Here is a 14498-nt window from a genome sequence, read left to right on the forward strand (position 1 = left end):
ACTCATAGAAGGAATTCGTAGCAGTTGTTAGTCTTGAAAATGCATTTTGATTTTTAGTGACATGTTTGTCGAGAATGTAAGTATAATGCCATATACCGCCCTGAGCGTAATAATGTGAGTTCAAGAATTGGGTGTGTTGGTTTAAAATCCGGAGGAATCTGGTAAATATTAAGAGACATCTCGGATTCAAAGGACAATGCGATGGTATTCGAAGTAACATCAGCTTTGTGCGTCTCAATGCAGTATGGCGAAATTTACACAGTTAATTTGAGATAAACATAATAAAGAATTATGGTTTTGTAAATCAGAACCAGTGCTGATTATCATTGTTTTAAAAAATCTGAAACGTAAAAAGCAAGTAGATATAACCTTAAAGCTCCCTGTGTAATATGGAATGTAGGTACTTTGGCTACTGAAACCTCACAATTTAATGCAGTAGGCTCTGTAGTTGTACGGGATTTACACTGTAAATATGAGCTCTGTAGGCTAATAAAATGCTTTTTTTATGTTCAAAAAGGGAATACGTTCAGCCCACTAGAACCTATGTGTGGAGGAATCAGATTTGGAAGGTGCTGCTTCGTTTTCTTGTTATAAAGAGAAAAACGTTCCTTTGGGAAAACATTATGCCTTCGCCCGTCCTGAAGGTTCCCAAAGACTTCCCTGCTCATCCTAACCATGTTATTCTCGTTAAGCATCCCGTGTGGGCTGTCATATACTGTCTGCCTTTGCTCATGGCGATCTTGGTGTTAAACGGAGCTTTCACAATTAGAAAGCGAGTGCACTGCGTTTCTTTTGAAGTATTTACATATGAATACACCCATTTATACAGTATGCGTCTTTAATACAGGCACACACAAATATGCCACATTATACAGTTGTTTGTGACATGCTAACAGATTCTGTAGATCTACATAGAGTAACCTCATTCTTTCTTGTCCTATCGCCTGTGATGAGTTAATTGTGAACAAGGAATGAAATGAAACTGAATATGTCTACAGTATATTTTCGGTTCTAAAAATGTTTGGTTAGCAGTGTTGCTAATTGGAAGTTTTTCCGAAAAGGGTTGTGAGATAAGTAGACCTTTAGACATGTGTTCCATTAAAAATGAATGTAACAAGCTAATTCTTCTGCCCATGATCAGGCAGTACAATTAACTGAGTGACTGCTGTATTTTAAATATTCATCTAATAAAGTAGGTTCTGTAAATTGTATCCTGGTAATAAAAAAGTAAGGCTCTTCAATACCTGACTTGCATATCTACAGGCACTAAGGCCACACTATTTCAAAACTGTAGGAGGTATGGAGATATGTGTTTGATATATTAAAGAAGAACTGTAATTTAAATGATGCATTAGAACAACACAGAGCAGAACACGGGATTTAAGTCCACATTAAAGGGAAAAGAACATCTTAGCCTCATCTAGCTTTGCAGTACATATAATAAATCTGCAATGGCCTTTTTCATTAATTCTTAAAATGACAATACAAGTAATCTAGGGGTCTGAGGGAATAAGTATATTCTGAACTGCATAAAGAATAGAAGAATTTCACATTTCATCAAAATGAAATGTGCTAAGCCTATTTTGACCACACTGTATAATTCTTTTATCAGAATTCTAAATAACTCCTAAGACTGAGTAGGTGGTCAATAATAAATAATATTTTTTAAAATTTTTAACAATTTGTAACTTTGTAAGGGCAGCATAGTGGTGCAGTGGTGCCTTGCAGTGCTGGGGCCTTGGTTTAATTCTAGACTCGGGGTGCTATCTGTGTAGAGTTTGTATGTTCTCCCCATGTTTGCATGGGTTTCATCCCACGGTCCAAGGGGCATACTGGTAGGTTAATTGGCTTGTGGGAAAATTGGCCCTGGCTTGAGTACATGCATGTTTGTGTCTGTGTGTCTGCCCTGCAGTGGACAGGCGTCCCATTCAGGGTGTACCCTGCCTCGTGCCTGTTGTTTGCTGAGATAGGCTCCAGCTCCCTCATGACCGCGAATTGGATGAAGCTGTTAGAAAATGGATGGATGTACTGTAAGCTTGTGGTTTTATATTTGTTGGTAAGATTACTAAGGAATTTTAACTTTGGTAGTTGGTGTTAGAACTAGTTTCATAAAAGCTAATGAGAAGTTAGTCTATAACTAAGAACTAGAACAGCAATGTATCTTAACATAGAATACAAAGTGCTTCCCAAACGTGTTTTGGTTGCTGAACTAATCATCATATAAGGTACAGATACTGTAGATATTCTGAAATGTAGAGGACTATATAGAATGTTGTTTAAAAACGTTATGTTCAATTGTTTTTTTAAAGAAGCCAGTAATGTACCTCAAAGACCAAGATATACCTGACATTCTGAAGGTGACATTTAAGTTCAGGTCTGTTGTCAGTGTGCTTAGTTGCTAGGAAAGGTTTTGTAATAATTACTCATGTCACTGACCTACTTTCCCATAACCAGCACTTGATTTGAGTTGCTAAAAGCTCTAATAGATGGGTACGGGCTGCCTTGTTTGAAGGACATTTGCTACAAGAGCCTACTCTGCTTGTGAAAATGTGCTTTTGTCAGTTTTCTGAGACTTTGGATGTATTATTTATAATTACTGGAGGAAGATAACTCTTGAAGTGACACACTACATCATGGCCATTCTCCAGCAAATGGAATATTGAAGTGTCATCTCCATGTTATATATTTCTTCTCCTCTTCCAGTTTGAATTTTACAGAACTCAAGGGAACAGCACTTTTTATGGTCGCTGGGGACTCTAAATTATATGCAGCATTTACATGCAAAACTCTCACAGATACCCAGTTTTCTCCACAAAAAAGGGGTAAAAATAACCATATACAAACATGAAAGAATATGATCAGTTTTTTCAAATCAAGTGTACTGAAAGACTGATGCCTCGCAAATTTTTCCTTAATGTTCCTCCTGAACTGCTATCCATCGAGAGTTGATACGGAGAGAAATAAAATATTACAGTGTCAAACACTATAAAAATCTACTGAACTGTGCACAGCATGCCGGGCTGGCAAACAATTGCTTGGCTGGGACTCCAGCCACACAGTCTCTAGCTTATCTAACACTAACAGTGTTTGATTTGGTTGGGAGGAAACCATGGTTAGCTCACTGCCTTGTGATGTAGAATCCAGTAGATGGGTATTGTTGGCTTGATTAGCAATAAAATGCCACATGGGAACAGGAACGTGTTCCATGAATGTGTAATTGTTTAACACTGGAAATGTCACTTTCCATCAAGATAGTGGAGCTCTGGCACTATCGAGTCAGTCCACAAGACAGATGGTATTGGAATTCTCGCCTGTAGCAAAAAGTGGAGTGCCCACTACTGTGGGAAAGCTTTCCAGCAACATCTCAAATCAACATAGGCACAAATGCAACCGAATGTTTTGTGATTTTTAAAAAAAGTTTGTCAACACTGGCTACTGCAATGTAATAGTAGTGCCTTTGTGTTTGATTACACGCAAGGGTTTCACCCAACAGCAGTTGTGTTGCTAATGTCACCAGAACTCATCCCTCCAAGGAAAGTAAAAGATGAGAGGACCACCCACAGGAAGCGAAAAGTACTGAGAGGGAATGCCGTTCCTGAGACTGTGTGATTGTATTTCTTTCTACAGTGTGACATCTGACAGCCAACCAGATTAGGTATGCCAGTGTGTTGGAGTGGGAGTGGCGTCTTGGGTAAAATGTGTGTCTGGAGCACTGGGGAGCATCTTTTTAATCAGCTATGTGTGGCACTGGAAAATTAATTGCCATTTTCAACTAACGTCATCTGTTGTGGTGCCTTGGCAAACTTGCTTCATTTTAGAGAAGGACCTGCCTATTCTTGAAGTCAGGAGGGATTTCTAGTGCACTTTAAATCATCAAGGGCTTAAGACTGGAGGATAAGCATAAAATTGCTTTAGCTTTTCCTTAGACCTTAAGCTGTGGATGTTTTCATGAGGCGGAGAAAACCTGCTGGATCTGGGAAGAGAAGACAGAATGAGTAAAGGTACTCCTCCTTCAAACTAAAACAGCCATCAAAAGTATCTGCATTCCTTAGTATTCAGGGCCAGCAGTAGTGAATGTATTCCATGAAAGAGAGTCTGCAGCCTATAGACAAAATGCATTCGGCATGTCAGTGAGAACGTCTTTTCCTGAACAGCTAAGAAAAAGCTTAACACTTTTCCTGGACAAGTGAGTACAGCTTTAAAACCTTTTTCAGGTTTTCAAAGTTATTACCTGACACCCTTTCTGTCAGCTTTTCTCGGAGGTGTGTTCATCTGTGGCCCTTAAGAGTGTAAAGAGGTGAGGGAATCCTACATCAGCTTCGATCTCTGTCTTTTGAAGGCAGTAAGAAGCAGTGTAATGCTGTGGGGCTATGAGGTCCCTTGGAAATAAAAGTATGGCCAAAAAGCCAGGGCTATCTCTGCTGTTCATCACACATCAAAAATTAATTCAGCTGCTAGAGAATCCATTGTATCCTTTTTTCCTTAGCAAACAAATGGAACTACATGCTCCTTAAATCAAGGTCAATGGAATTTCTGCATCAGCCTTTTTACATTAATCTCTCATTGACAGAGCAAGCTGATTGTGAAAACTGTTTAATAAACCATCATGTCAGACACAGTAATATGACTAAGGCCCAAAGGACAATTTTCAGAGCTTGTGCTTCATAGCAAGAACTTGCTTTCTCGTTTCCGAAAATGCATACAGTATGTTGATGCAGACAAGAAATGAGGCTGGTTGTGGTTTTGAGTGTATTTTTTCTAGACCATTTGCTATAGTGAGAAAGAATGGATTGATTTGTTCTCTGGAGCAATAAAGCTTGACAGCAAATGTACTCAGACATAAAATTACTACTTTTAACCAGCCAGGAGTCAGAATTATTTAATTGGACTGGAACTTGCGCTGCTGCAGCAGAATGTCAGAATCCTTGATACAGGCTTGCAGAAAGTGAGTGGGATTTCATTTATTGTCACTAGCTATGAATGTTGGTGTATTGTCAGCATACCTAGAAGACTAGATACTCTTTGAGCTGTTAGGGAATAATAAAGTGTTATATAGCTTAATTATCATGGATTTAATTTAACATTTGCCTTAAAATGACAGATTAAAAAATAATATACCATAATTTCTCCCAACTCCTACTTTAAGATACCTTTAACATTTTTTATCCTGTCTGTAAGGAATGTAAGGAACTTTTTTTCAACAGAATTAAGCTCATATTTTAGAATCATAATACTTGTAATCAATAGCATTAACATGCTATGTGTACCTCCCTTTCCAGAAGCTCCCTTAGAGAATCTTTACGGTAGCTATCAGATTAAAAGCCCAAACACTAAGCAATTACATTACATTTAGTTCATGTCCCTTGTGTGAAGAGCTTATATGGAATGAAATGGAAGGCAAAAAGCACTTGGATATCCCATCACATGGTCTTTAATGTTCTGGAATAAGTGCACTGGAGAAAAATGATTCCAGTAAAGGAAAAGGGGGTTAAAGAGACAACTGTTCACTGCACGTAGGATTATAGAAAGAATAAAAAATTAAAGATTTTTTCTTTCATAATTTGTTAAATTGACTGTGAAATTGAACTAAAGAAGCCAAATTGGATAAGAGTTTTTTTCATTAAAATAGTTTAGGATCCAGATCATAAAATCAGTAGAAAATATAGGTGAAACAATACACATCAATGAGATGATCCTCTCTTTTGTGAGTTGAATGGTTACCAAAGAGCGTACCCTCTAGTTACTTCAGGGTACGATGTAATTTTGTATCCCCTGGAAAAAAAAAACGAAAATATTCCATTAAAATGGGTTCAGCAAACTAGATGTCAAAAGCGGTGCTTCCAGCCCTACTCATCATGTCTGTCTGAGAGATTGCAGGCTTCACTTGAGTGACAACCAATGGCATTTTCCATTTTTCCGGACACCCTTGCTCTTGGGACTCGCATGATGAGATTGTACTTTTGTGTCTTATGTACTGGAACAAGGAGCAAACTTGGCTATATTGTAGGCCTACATTTTTAAGTACACTTTTTAAGCCAAGGTATGCTTTTTAGAATCAGGTCTGAAAGAAACTTGGAAGGCCAATGCTACTGTACAGTGTTTTTTTTCCTACAGCACTTGATCTTAAGCTCTTCTTATGCCCCCCTGTTCAGCAGGTGTTCACTGGCTGTAAATGTTGGAGAATACTTCATTCATTATTAAGATTTACGTCTTTCTTTCTGGTAGTAAGAACTCCCAGACATGCATGTTTTCCAATCTTAAGGAGCTTTCAAAATGTCTTATTTCATAACTCCGAATAATATTACTCACAAAGACACAGCTGTCAGTACTGGCCAGCCTGTGGTATTTTTGTCCTGTGGTTAGCCTGCTTTTGACAACTGTGTAAAACACAGACTTTCTGCTGTGGCGGAGTGTTATTTTTAAATGACTGGTATACAGGTACTCTTCCTGCCTGTTTAGAGAGTTTTTGCTGCATACTTGACTTTACTGTTTGCAGTGAGGTTTTGTTATTGTATTTAATCATTATTTTCCTCTTGTGCTTCATTAGAAGTAAAGACTGAGAGGAAGCTTTGTCTCTGTTTCAAGTTAATTACTTTTAATTATATACTTACCCTTCCTGCCACCTCTTTGAGTAACATTCTTTAGAGAGTCAGACAAATGTGCACAAAAATCTCCATAATTGTGTGTTCCTTCCCTATTCCTCATCTGTTTAATGCTCCATCCCAGCTATTTCATGTGTTTGCCTGCTGAAACTGACAGCTGCATTTATCTCTTCTTTGGTCTCGTATTGTTTAAGGATTGTTATGCAGAAAATTGCCTGCTGAGAGCCCTGAGATATTGATGCATATCTTCTGTGCTAATGAAAATTTTGTGAGAGGATGTATTGGAACTTGAGGTTCTTTGAATGTCCACAGGGTTTGTGTAGCAGCAGAGAAAACACTACATTACCACAAAGCTTGTGTTCAGCTTGGTTAACATAATATTAAAGGGTATTTAAGCATCCGTCTTTGGGATAAGGAATGAACAAAATACTGTGCAAATTCCTGATGTCTGGTGGGAGTCTTTTTAAGTTGAGTTTCAACATAAAACAGACCTTAAGATGTGAGAGTTGATAAGACTAGTTCCCTCTTCACAACATTCTTGAACCACATGTTGCCATTAATTCCAGTTCTGTGTTTTGGGGACATTGCATAGTGATCTGCTTTCGGTGTATTGGTGTGTTTTTAAAGGTTTGTATCACTGTTAAAGAATATGAAAGTACCTTATTTGTAGGTATGACCATAAATAAGCCAAAAACAAGCTATTCAGTCAATTTTGCTCATGTGGTATTTTAAGTAGCCAAATGAATCTTAAATTTCATCCGGTCATTTCTTTAATGGGCCTATATTTAGGATATTTGCATATTTTTGTGTAAATGAGTGTTTGCTGTCTATGCCTTTAATAGATTCCTTATAGTTTACAATTGTACCTTCATGTCCTCATTTCTGTGCCAAGTGTGAAATAATCTCCTGGGTTTACACTGTTTATATTTTCCTCTCTCAATCTCTTGTGTTCTAGATGAGATTAAGATTTTATAGTCTGTCTGCAAATTGACAAATCTCTGAGACTAGGAAGCTTACTTGTTGTTCTTTCAGATCATTACAAAGGTATAATATCCTTTTTATATAGTGGTTTGGTTACCAGAACTGAACAACAAAGCCTTTACTAGTGTGTTGATTAATTTGGGCATAACTTCCCTTTGCTCTTATTGATGATATATTCATGTGGCAAGTGTCTTAATCATTCATGATTCCTGTTTTTCTTTTTGCAATTCCCTGGCTGCTTTTTGCCACCCACCTGCTGTTTTAATCTCAAATGTTGCTTATTTGCGAATTGTACTAGAATATAAATCACTGGTGTAGATAATGAAGACCTACTGTATGGGCCTGGTACAGATCACTGCAGCACCCCACTGCTTATATCTGCCCATCAGAGGATATATACCTTAAGATCATCCAGTGTTTCCTGTTAGTTAATCAGCTCTCAGTCTGTGTGGATACATAACCTTGGGTTCCTTTGGTGTATAATATGTGTCCTAAGTTTTTATGCAAGGATTATCAAGCGCTTTCTGGAAATCTAAATATGTCAATTTGCATATTTTAGTATAATCCACTGACCCTGTTCCTTGCTTGAAATAAATTATAAAGATTAAACAAGACCTTTCTAAATGGTATTTGTCTTTTAATATGCTGTTGGTTTGTAACTGTTCTTCTAATTCAGATTTTAATGTCGTTTCCATAATGTCCCGAGTAACAGAAATATGACTGATCAGTGTTTAGTTTCCTTGTTCACTTCATTTTCCTTTTTTAGAAATCGGTCAACTGCAGATCTCCAAGTGATGTTGCCATATCACTATTCCTATGTTTTCTATGAGTTGAAATGTCAGCGATAACACTCCTCATTGCCTTAGGTACAACTGTGAAGTGCCAAAAGACCCTGGAATTGTATTAGTTGGTAAGGCTATCTAGCCACTGCAGAATGTTTGTGTCAGTTCTAAAATTAGACTACCCAGAACTGATGGAACTCCTATAACATGGAGCATTCTATTGGTGTTTTTTATTGTAGAGACCTGCATGAAAAATTCATTAACTTGTTTACAGTTCCTTTATTATCATCTGTTATTAAACACCTATTCTCTTGTAAACTGTTTACTTCTGCTTTTACATGGCTTTTAGTGTTGCAGCACCGCAACAAAGGGATCAAGAAAAATCATTCAAAAGCTTTGCATTATTGTTCTTGGTTCCTTTGCAATCTTCTTTTCTGACTTCTCTCTGAGTGGCACTGTGGATAACTGTGCAGAATTGTTAACAAAAATAAAGGTCTCACTTGTGTGATGTGAATCTGTTACAGTACATAGGTTTTGCCCACAGAATACTGAATAAGGAAGGTGACGCATCTAGTTACATAACTCACTATAATTTCAAGTTGAGATGAGATACTCGATTTTTAATAGTATGGTAGTCTGCTGACGTTATAGTAATTTCTTAAATAATGCATAAAGATTTTTTAAAACATGGAATTATGAGTTATTTATCATTTTACGCCTCTTTATTTTGAATCACCAGTTATTACTTGGTTACAAGTTCTTTAACCGTCTGATTCGCTCACCTGTCGGAGTCAACAGATAGCTTAGAGCTTCTCAGTGTGTGTCACCAGAGAGTTTCCTGTGGGTGGAATGGTAACAGGTCTCTCGCTGGCATCACTGCTAGTGAACGGTGGATGAAGTCAACCCCGACTGACTTGAGCCTGCTCCTTTCTGGCTATGCCCCGGTCATTTTTGCGATGCATCTTAGCAGAGCCAGCAGTGGCTGGGCTGTCGCATTCAGCCTGTGCTCGAAACAAGTACCACTACTGATTGAGCCACTCAGTTTTGTCCCTCAAAACGTTCCCGCCCTGTTGTTATCTGATCAGTGTATTAAACACAGTCTCACCAAACATCCAGCTTTTCCATTTAGAATTACCCTTTGCCGTTTGTCGTTTTTAACTGTTTTGTCTCTGCAGTCATTTCTTATTGAATGGGATTTACTTTGCTCAACGTTTCTTTTTGTCTTTCCCCTCTGCTCTAATTGTAAAGATAATCCCTGGTTATTTTTGGAATAAGAAACAATGACTGATGCAGACTGATGGGATTTCTACCTCAAGGCAATATAAAGATATTTTTTTAAAAGCCCACTTCATGATGATGTTAACAGATTGTGTTTAATGGGCCTCTTCTGTAACAGGCACTATGGTGTCTGTATGTGCAACTGTTCTTTTAAATTCCAATGTCAGAGGGTTTTATGGACTTCCTTACACTGAAGTTATTAATTGTTTAAGTGTGCGAATTGTCTAATTTGTGGAGTAATTTAACGTTTTTCTGGGTTTTGTGGGGCCATTCAGTGTATAGTGGCTGTTCAGAATTGTTGTGTTTTACTGTTGCTGGGTAGGAAAATGGCAAAACTGTGGGTCATTTTAAGAGGCTAATAATCATGCTCTGAAAGGCTTCATCACTCATCTTATTTTTCAGGGTTGCTGCTTTTCCCAGCACTCAACAGGAAGGGCATTCGTGTTTTTATTGGCATTGTCTCATTCCTTTGTTTGTTTTTTTCTTGGGCTTCTAAAATTTGAATTCATCAAGTTATTGACTCAAGCCCTTTTTTTGTTATTCCCTCTAGTATCTGTGAATGTTTGTGCTGGGGATTATAAAGAAGATTCCTCACAGGTAAGGATTACTTTATTGAATCTTAGTACAGAGTTGTTTGTGTGTTGTGTTGGTAAGCTTATATTAAGCCGTGACATCTTGCTCATTTCTATGCCTCCTCATGTCCACGTTTCTCTCTTATTAGCTTCCCCTGGGCTATGTATTGCAAAGACTCTAGTCACCAAGTGCCTTTGAATTCAAGTTTATGTGTTTTTCTCAAGGGCGGATCAATGACTTCTCCTTGTCTTAGTCAGATCTGTCCTTCACAGATTCCCTGTGAGCACCAAATTTCTGTGTTCTGTCTCCTTGTTCAGAGCACAGGGATCCTGTACTTTGTTGTTTTTCTGTGAACTACCTTTTAATATGCATCAAGCGGACTCTGTCCCCTTTATCAGTCTCATTGAACAGATTTGCTGCTGATGGCAAGGAATAGAAAAGTGTTACAGTAACTCATGTGACAAAAACTCCTTCTAAAGTCCACATTTTTGTGCCCTATTAGTTTTATTTGTTATTTGTTTTCAGTATTTAGCATCGCTTTATCACAGAATAGCAGAAAAACACAACACGGGCTGCATTGCCTAAGCCAAAAGAGGTATTTATCATTGTAAAGCGCAACAGTAGCACTCTGGAAAATACTGTTTTCTTGAGCTATATTTGTATTAACGCCAGAAAGAGAAACAGACCATGAAGGCAATTGATTACTACTTTTAAAAAGACAGGACAGTCAGAGATAGAAGTTAAACATTCCCTTGTTTATGATTTTTTTTGGGACACCAGTGGCCTTAATTGCTGCACTTTTGCAGCTTAGATGTTATGACATCATGATACTTACAGGTGAAAATAAGAGGTCTCTTGTGTTAATGCTAGAAGATGTTGCACATTCCCATCCCCCCATGACTATAGAGAGAATTTGAATTCACTGTGCAGGTGTGATAGTCTCAGCATCTTAGATTTTGATTTTTAGATTGCTGCAGCATCTGTTAAATTCACAAAGCTGCCACAGAACACCTCCATGGGGGATATGTTTAACAGCTCTTATACTGCGAAATTACTGAAGGCCAAAAGAAGGATACATAACAGCAAGGCTTTAAGTTTTAAAGCAGATAATATTTAAGACTCCTGCATTATGAATTGGTAGATTAAAAAAAAAACATAACTCAACTTACTATTGTCCATTATTTAAACACTGTATGACAGAAATAAAGTGGTATATTTTGCCGTCACACTAAACAAAAATATGTATAGGTCTATCAAAATAAGCAAGACCACAGATAAAGTACAGTTTGAAACCTAATATCTGAAGCCAGCCATTTTTGGTGATTGTATACATTACTCTAATCGTTAATTTCTTAAATAACCTTAGCTTTTTGAGCGTTTTCTTGAGACATAGGAACATAAGAAAGATAAAGTGATTCATAAGTCACCAAATTTAAGTATTCATTATCCCCAAAGTCAATCGAATGTTCCTCTTCAGAATTTACACTGAAGCTTGAACGACAGCACACAAGTGGAAAATACGAGGAAGTGCAATTGAAAATTGAAATGTAGGCACGGGCACTTCTTTACATAAAGAGTTGTTGGAATCTGGAAAAAGATGCCCATCCATGTGGTCGAGGCCGATTCAAGACACGGCTGGATGAGATCCTTGGATCAATGAGCTACAGTACTAAAGACCTAATGATCTTGACAGGCCAAATTGCCACTTCTTCTTTGTATGTTTGTTTGCTAGTAGTTAATCAAACCAGTCCTTGCTTCAAGTTCTCCAATATTCAACTATCCGCTTCAGTAACATGACTGGTTATCTCCCAAAACCCTCTGTGTGAAGTACCTCTTGTGCTCACTCTTAAATGTATTTTGGTCCTGAAAGTCCCTTGGGTTAACATTGCGATTCAGTATTGAGTGTTCGAATCACTTGAATAATGTCCACTTGTAGTCTTCTCTATTCAAGGCTAATGACATTTCCTTTTTTTTTAACCTGTCAATATAGAGATTTTCTAAAGACTGGGAATGTACATAGATATTCTTGGATTGATTTCAGAGCAGAAATGTTTTTTGTAAAGTGGTGGTCAAAACTGTACAATATTCTAAATTAAGTCTTACTGATTTATAATTTTATTATTATTATTTATTATATAATTTTAATCTAACTTGATTTGAATCATGTGATTTTGACTCCATGTGTTTGTACCTTATTTTTTCTCCACATACAGTAGTGCAGAGGAGAAAAATGGTTTCAACAAAAACACCTACATTTTCTGTGTGTGTAGATTCTTCAGGCACTTTGTATTCCATGTTATATTTCTAGATTACATTTTGCTACATGCATGCTTTGCTCTGTCCTCATTAATGCCACCTGTCAGTATAAGGTTTTGAATGGAGCTTGTTTGCATGTGTGCCATAATATGCAGGTACCCTGAAATAAGATAAAGGATTGAAGATCATTTAGTGTAACCTAAAGAGACTTCTGTGGATGGAATGTTTTTATGCACTGCTTTTTACAGAGGGAAGAAATGGAAACCAAATTAATATCTGTTGGTAGCTAGAGTTTCAGAGACTTTTTGTAAAACTAATTTTTATCATGTGATTTATAAAGTCCAGGCAAATTGGATTAAATCTATGATTAGGGTGATTAGTTGCTACAAAAAAAATGAAATAAAAAATCCTTGCTTCACATTAGGCTTTAAATGATCCAGAAAATTGAATGCTCAAAGCATAACAAGCCCCCAGCAGGTAGCCCAGTCATGATGCTACGTGTTAATTTGCAATCAGTAGCTTCAGGAGGAGAGCAGAAATTGTGCTCATCCTTGATGTGTGAAGCCAGATTGCAATTCACTCCCATTTTAGCTGTCATTAGTGTCAGTTCAGTCAGAGGAAAAAAAAATGTTTGATCAATTCCAATTAAAAGAAAAGCTCTGCCTTTATAATACAACTCAGAAGCTAGCTGATCAATGGTCACTCTGTCGTCTAAAAATGATACTTTCTTGTTTAAATTCTCATGTCAGTAATAGCCATGAGATGAGTAAGTCAGGGATGTATGGATGTTTTATTTATTGCAGGATTTATGTTGAGATGAAACCTGAGTTGTCACAACTTGAAAATTATGTATTTTTATCAAGCACATCAGATCTCTAGGCTCACACGGCAAATTGCGAAAACCACTTGTCAGAGGCGATTAAGGAATTTGTGTTTTGAGAAACACATCACCTGAGCACAAAGGATGAAAGTGTTAAAGGCTTCAGTACTCTAAGCTATAAAAATAAATTATTGATATCCAAAAAAGTCTAGTGAAGGAACCCCTGTAGAAAAAACATCACAGTGGAATACATTAACGTGAGATTTAAAATAGACTTTTTCTTTACATTTTGTTCTAACAAACAGCTGTCTTTGCAAGACCACTTCTTAAGAGAGACTGCTGCACAAAAACTCCAGGGTTCCATCATGGATGTTCTAGTTTAACTAAATGTGCACTTTATAGTTTCTGTTATTATAATGTGGCTGGTTTGAATTTTGCAGTGAAACGTTCTGTTCTTATTTTAGTGTGAAAAGCAGCTGTAGGTCTGAGTATTTGAAAAATGTGTTTTTTTTTACAACACTGATCCTAGCACATACTGCTACTCAACACCTTGAAAAGCTGTTTACCGAAACATTGCAGTGCAGAAACACTAGCACCTAGCATTTAATTCGCATTAAGGGTCTATGGCCACATGAAAAAAAAACAGCTTTTATTAATTCTTTCAGCTTCTTTGTTTTGTTCTTGCGTGTTGTTTTGTTCAGATGGATTCGGTCATTGCCACCTTGTAACACTGCTCCCACTCATTTGTTAAAGTGAGCAAAAGAGAGGCGTAAAAATGGAATCACTTAGCTTGGATGCAGAACTATGTCTTGCAAAAGCTTCTTGTGCATTTGTGCATGCCCAGACTGTTAAAGAAATATACAAGCACAAAAGTGAGAATAGGCATAATATTTGAACTCAAAATGGATTTTTAAAAAATGTCCCGATATCACGATGGGGAAAAAACAGCAGAGAATATGTCAACTGCCGTAGCCTTTGTTTTTTACTGCAACAGAGAACTGTTGAGAACTAACAGACACAGTTGTAGCAAATGTTCCGTATATACAAAAGTGTTGCAGATACCCTAGACTGCAGCTCTCCACAAGAACAATTGGTTTGTTATATCTCACCTTGATTTGTTCCATGTCAGTGTAATGATTTGTTACTTTACTTCTACATGATATGCCATGGGGTATTGAATGTGCGATAAACTGAGTACTATACTGG

At 37.2% G+C, this 14498-nt stretch overlaps 1 protein-coding gene across 3 annotated transcripts in view; it reads left to right on the forward strand.

The window, feature by feature from the left end:
* The window catches only part of b3glcta (beta 3-glucosyltransferase a), a 99171-nt gene that overhangs the window by 1005 nt on the left and 83668 nt on the right, over positions 1-14498 (forward strand). For all 3 annotated transcript variants that reach the window (XR_015940050.1, XM_088639398.1, XM_088639396.1), the window contains exon 2: positions 10194-10240. Coding sequence is in view for 2 of the 3 variants with exons in the window: in XM_088639398.1 (XP_088495524.1) it covers positions 10194-10240 (47 nt within the window). In the remaining variant the exon portion in view is untranslated. The remainder of the gene's footprint in view (positions 1-10193; positions 10241-14498) is intronic.

This window comes from Lepisosteus platostomus, chromosome 7, assembly GCF_059453375.1.
Source record: "Lepisosteus platostomus isolate fLepPlt1 chromosome 7, fLepPlt1.hap1, whole genome shotgun sequence".
NCBI lineage: Eukaryota > Metazoa > Chordata > Actinopteri > Semionotiformes > Lepisosteidae > Lepisosteus > Lepisosteus platostomus.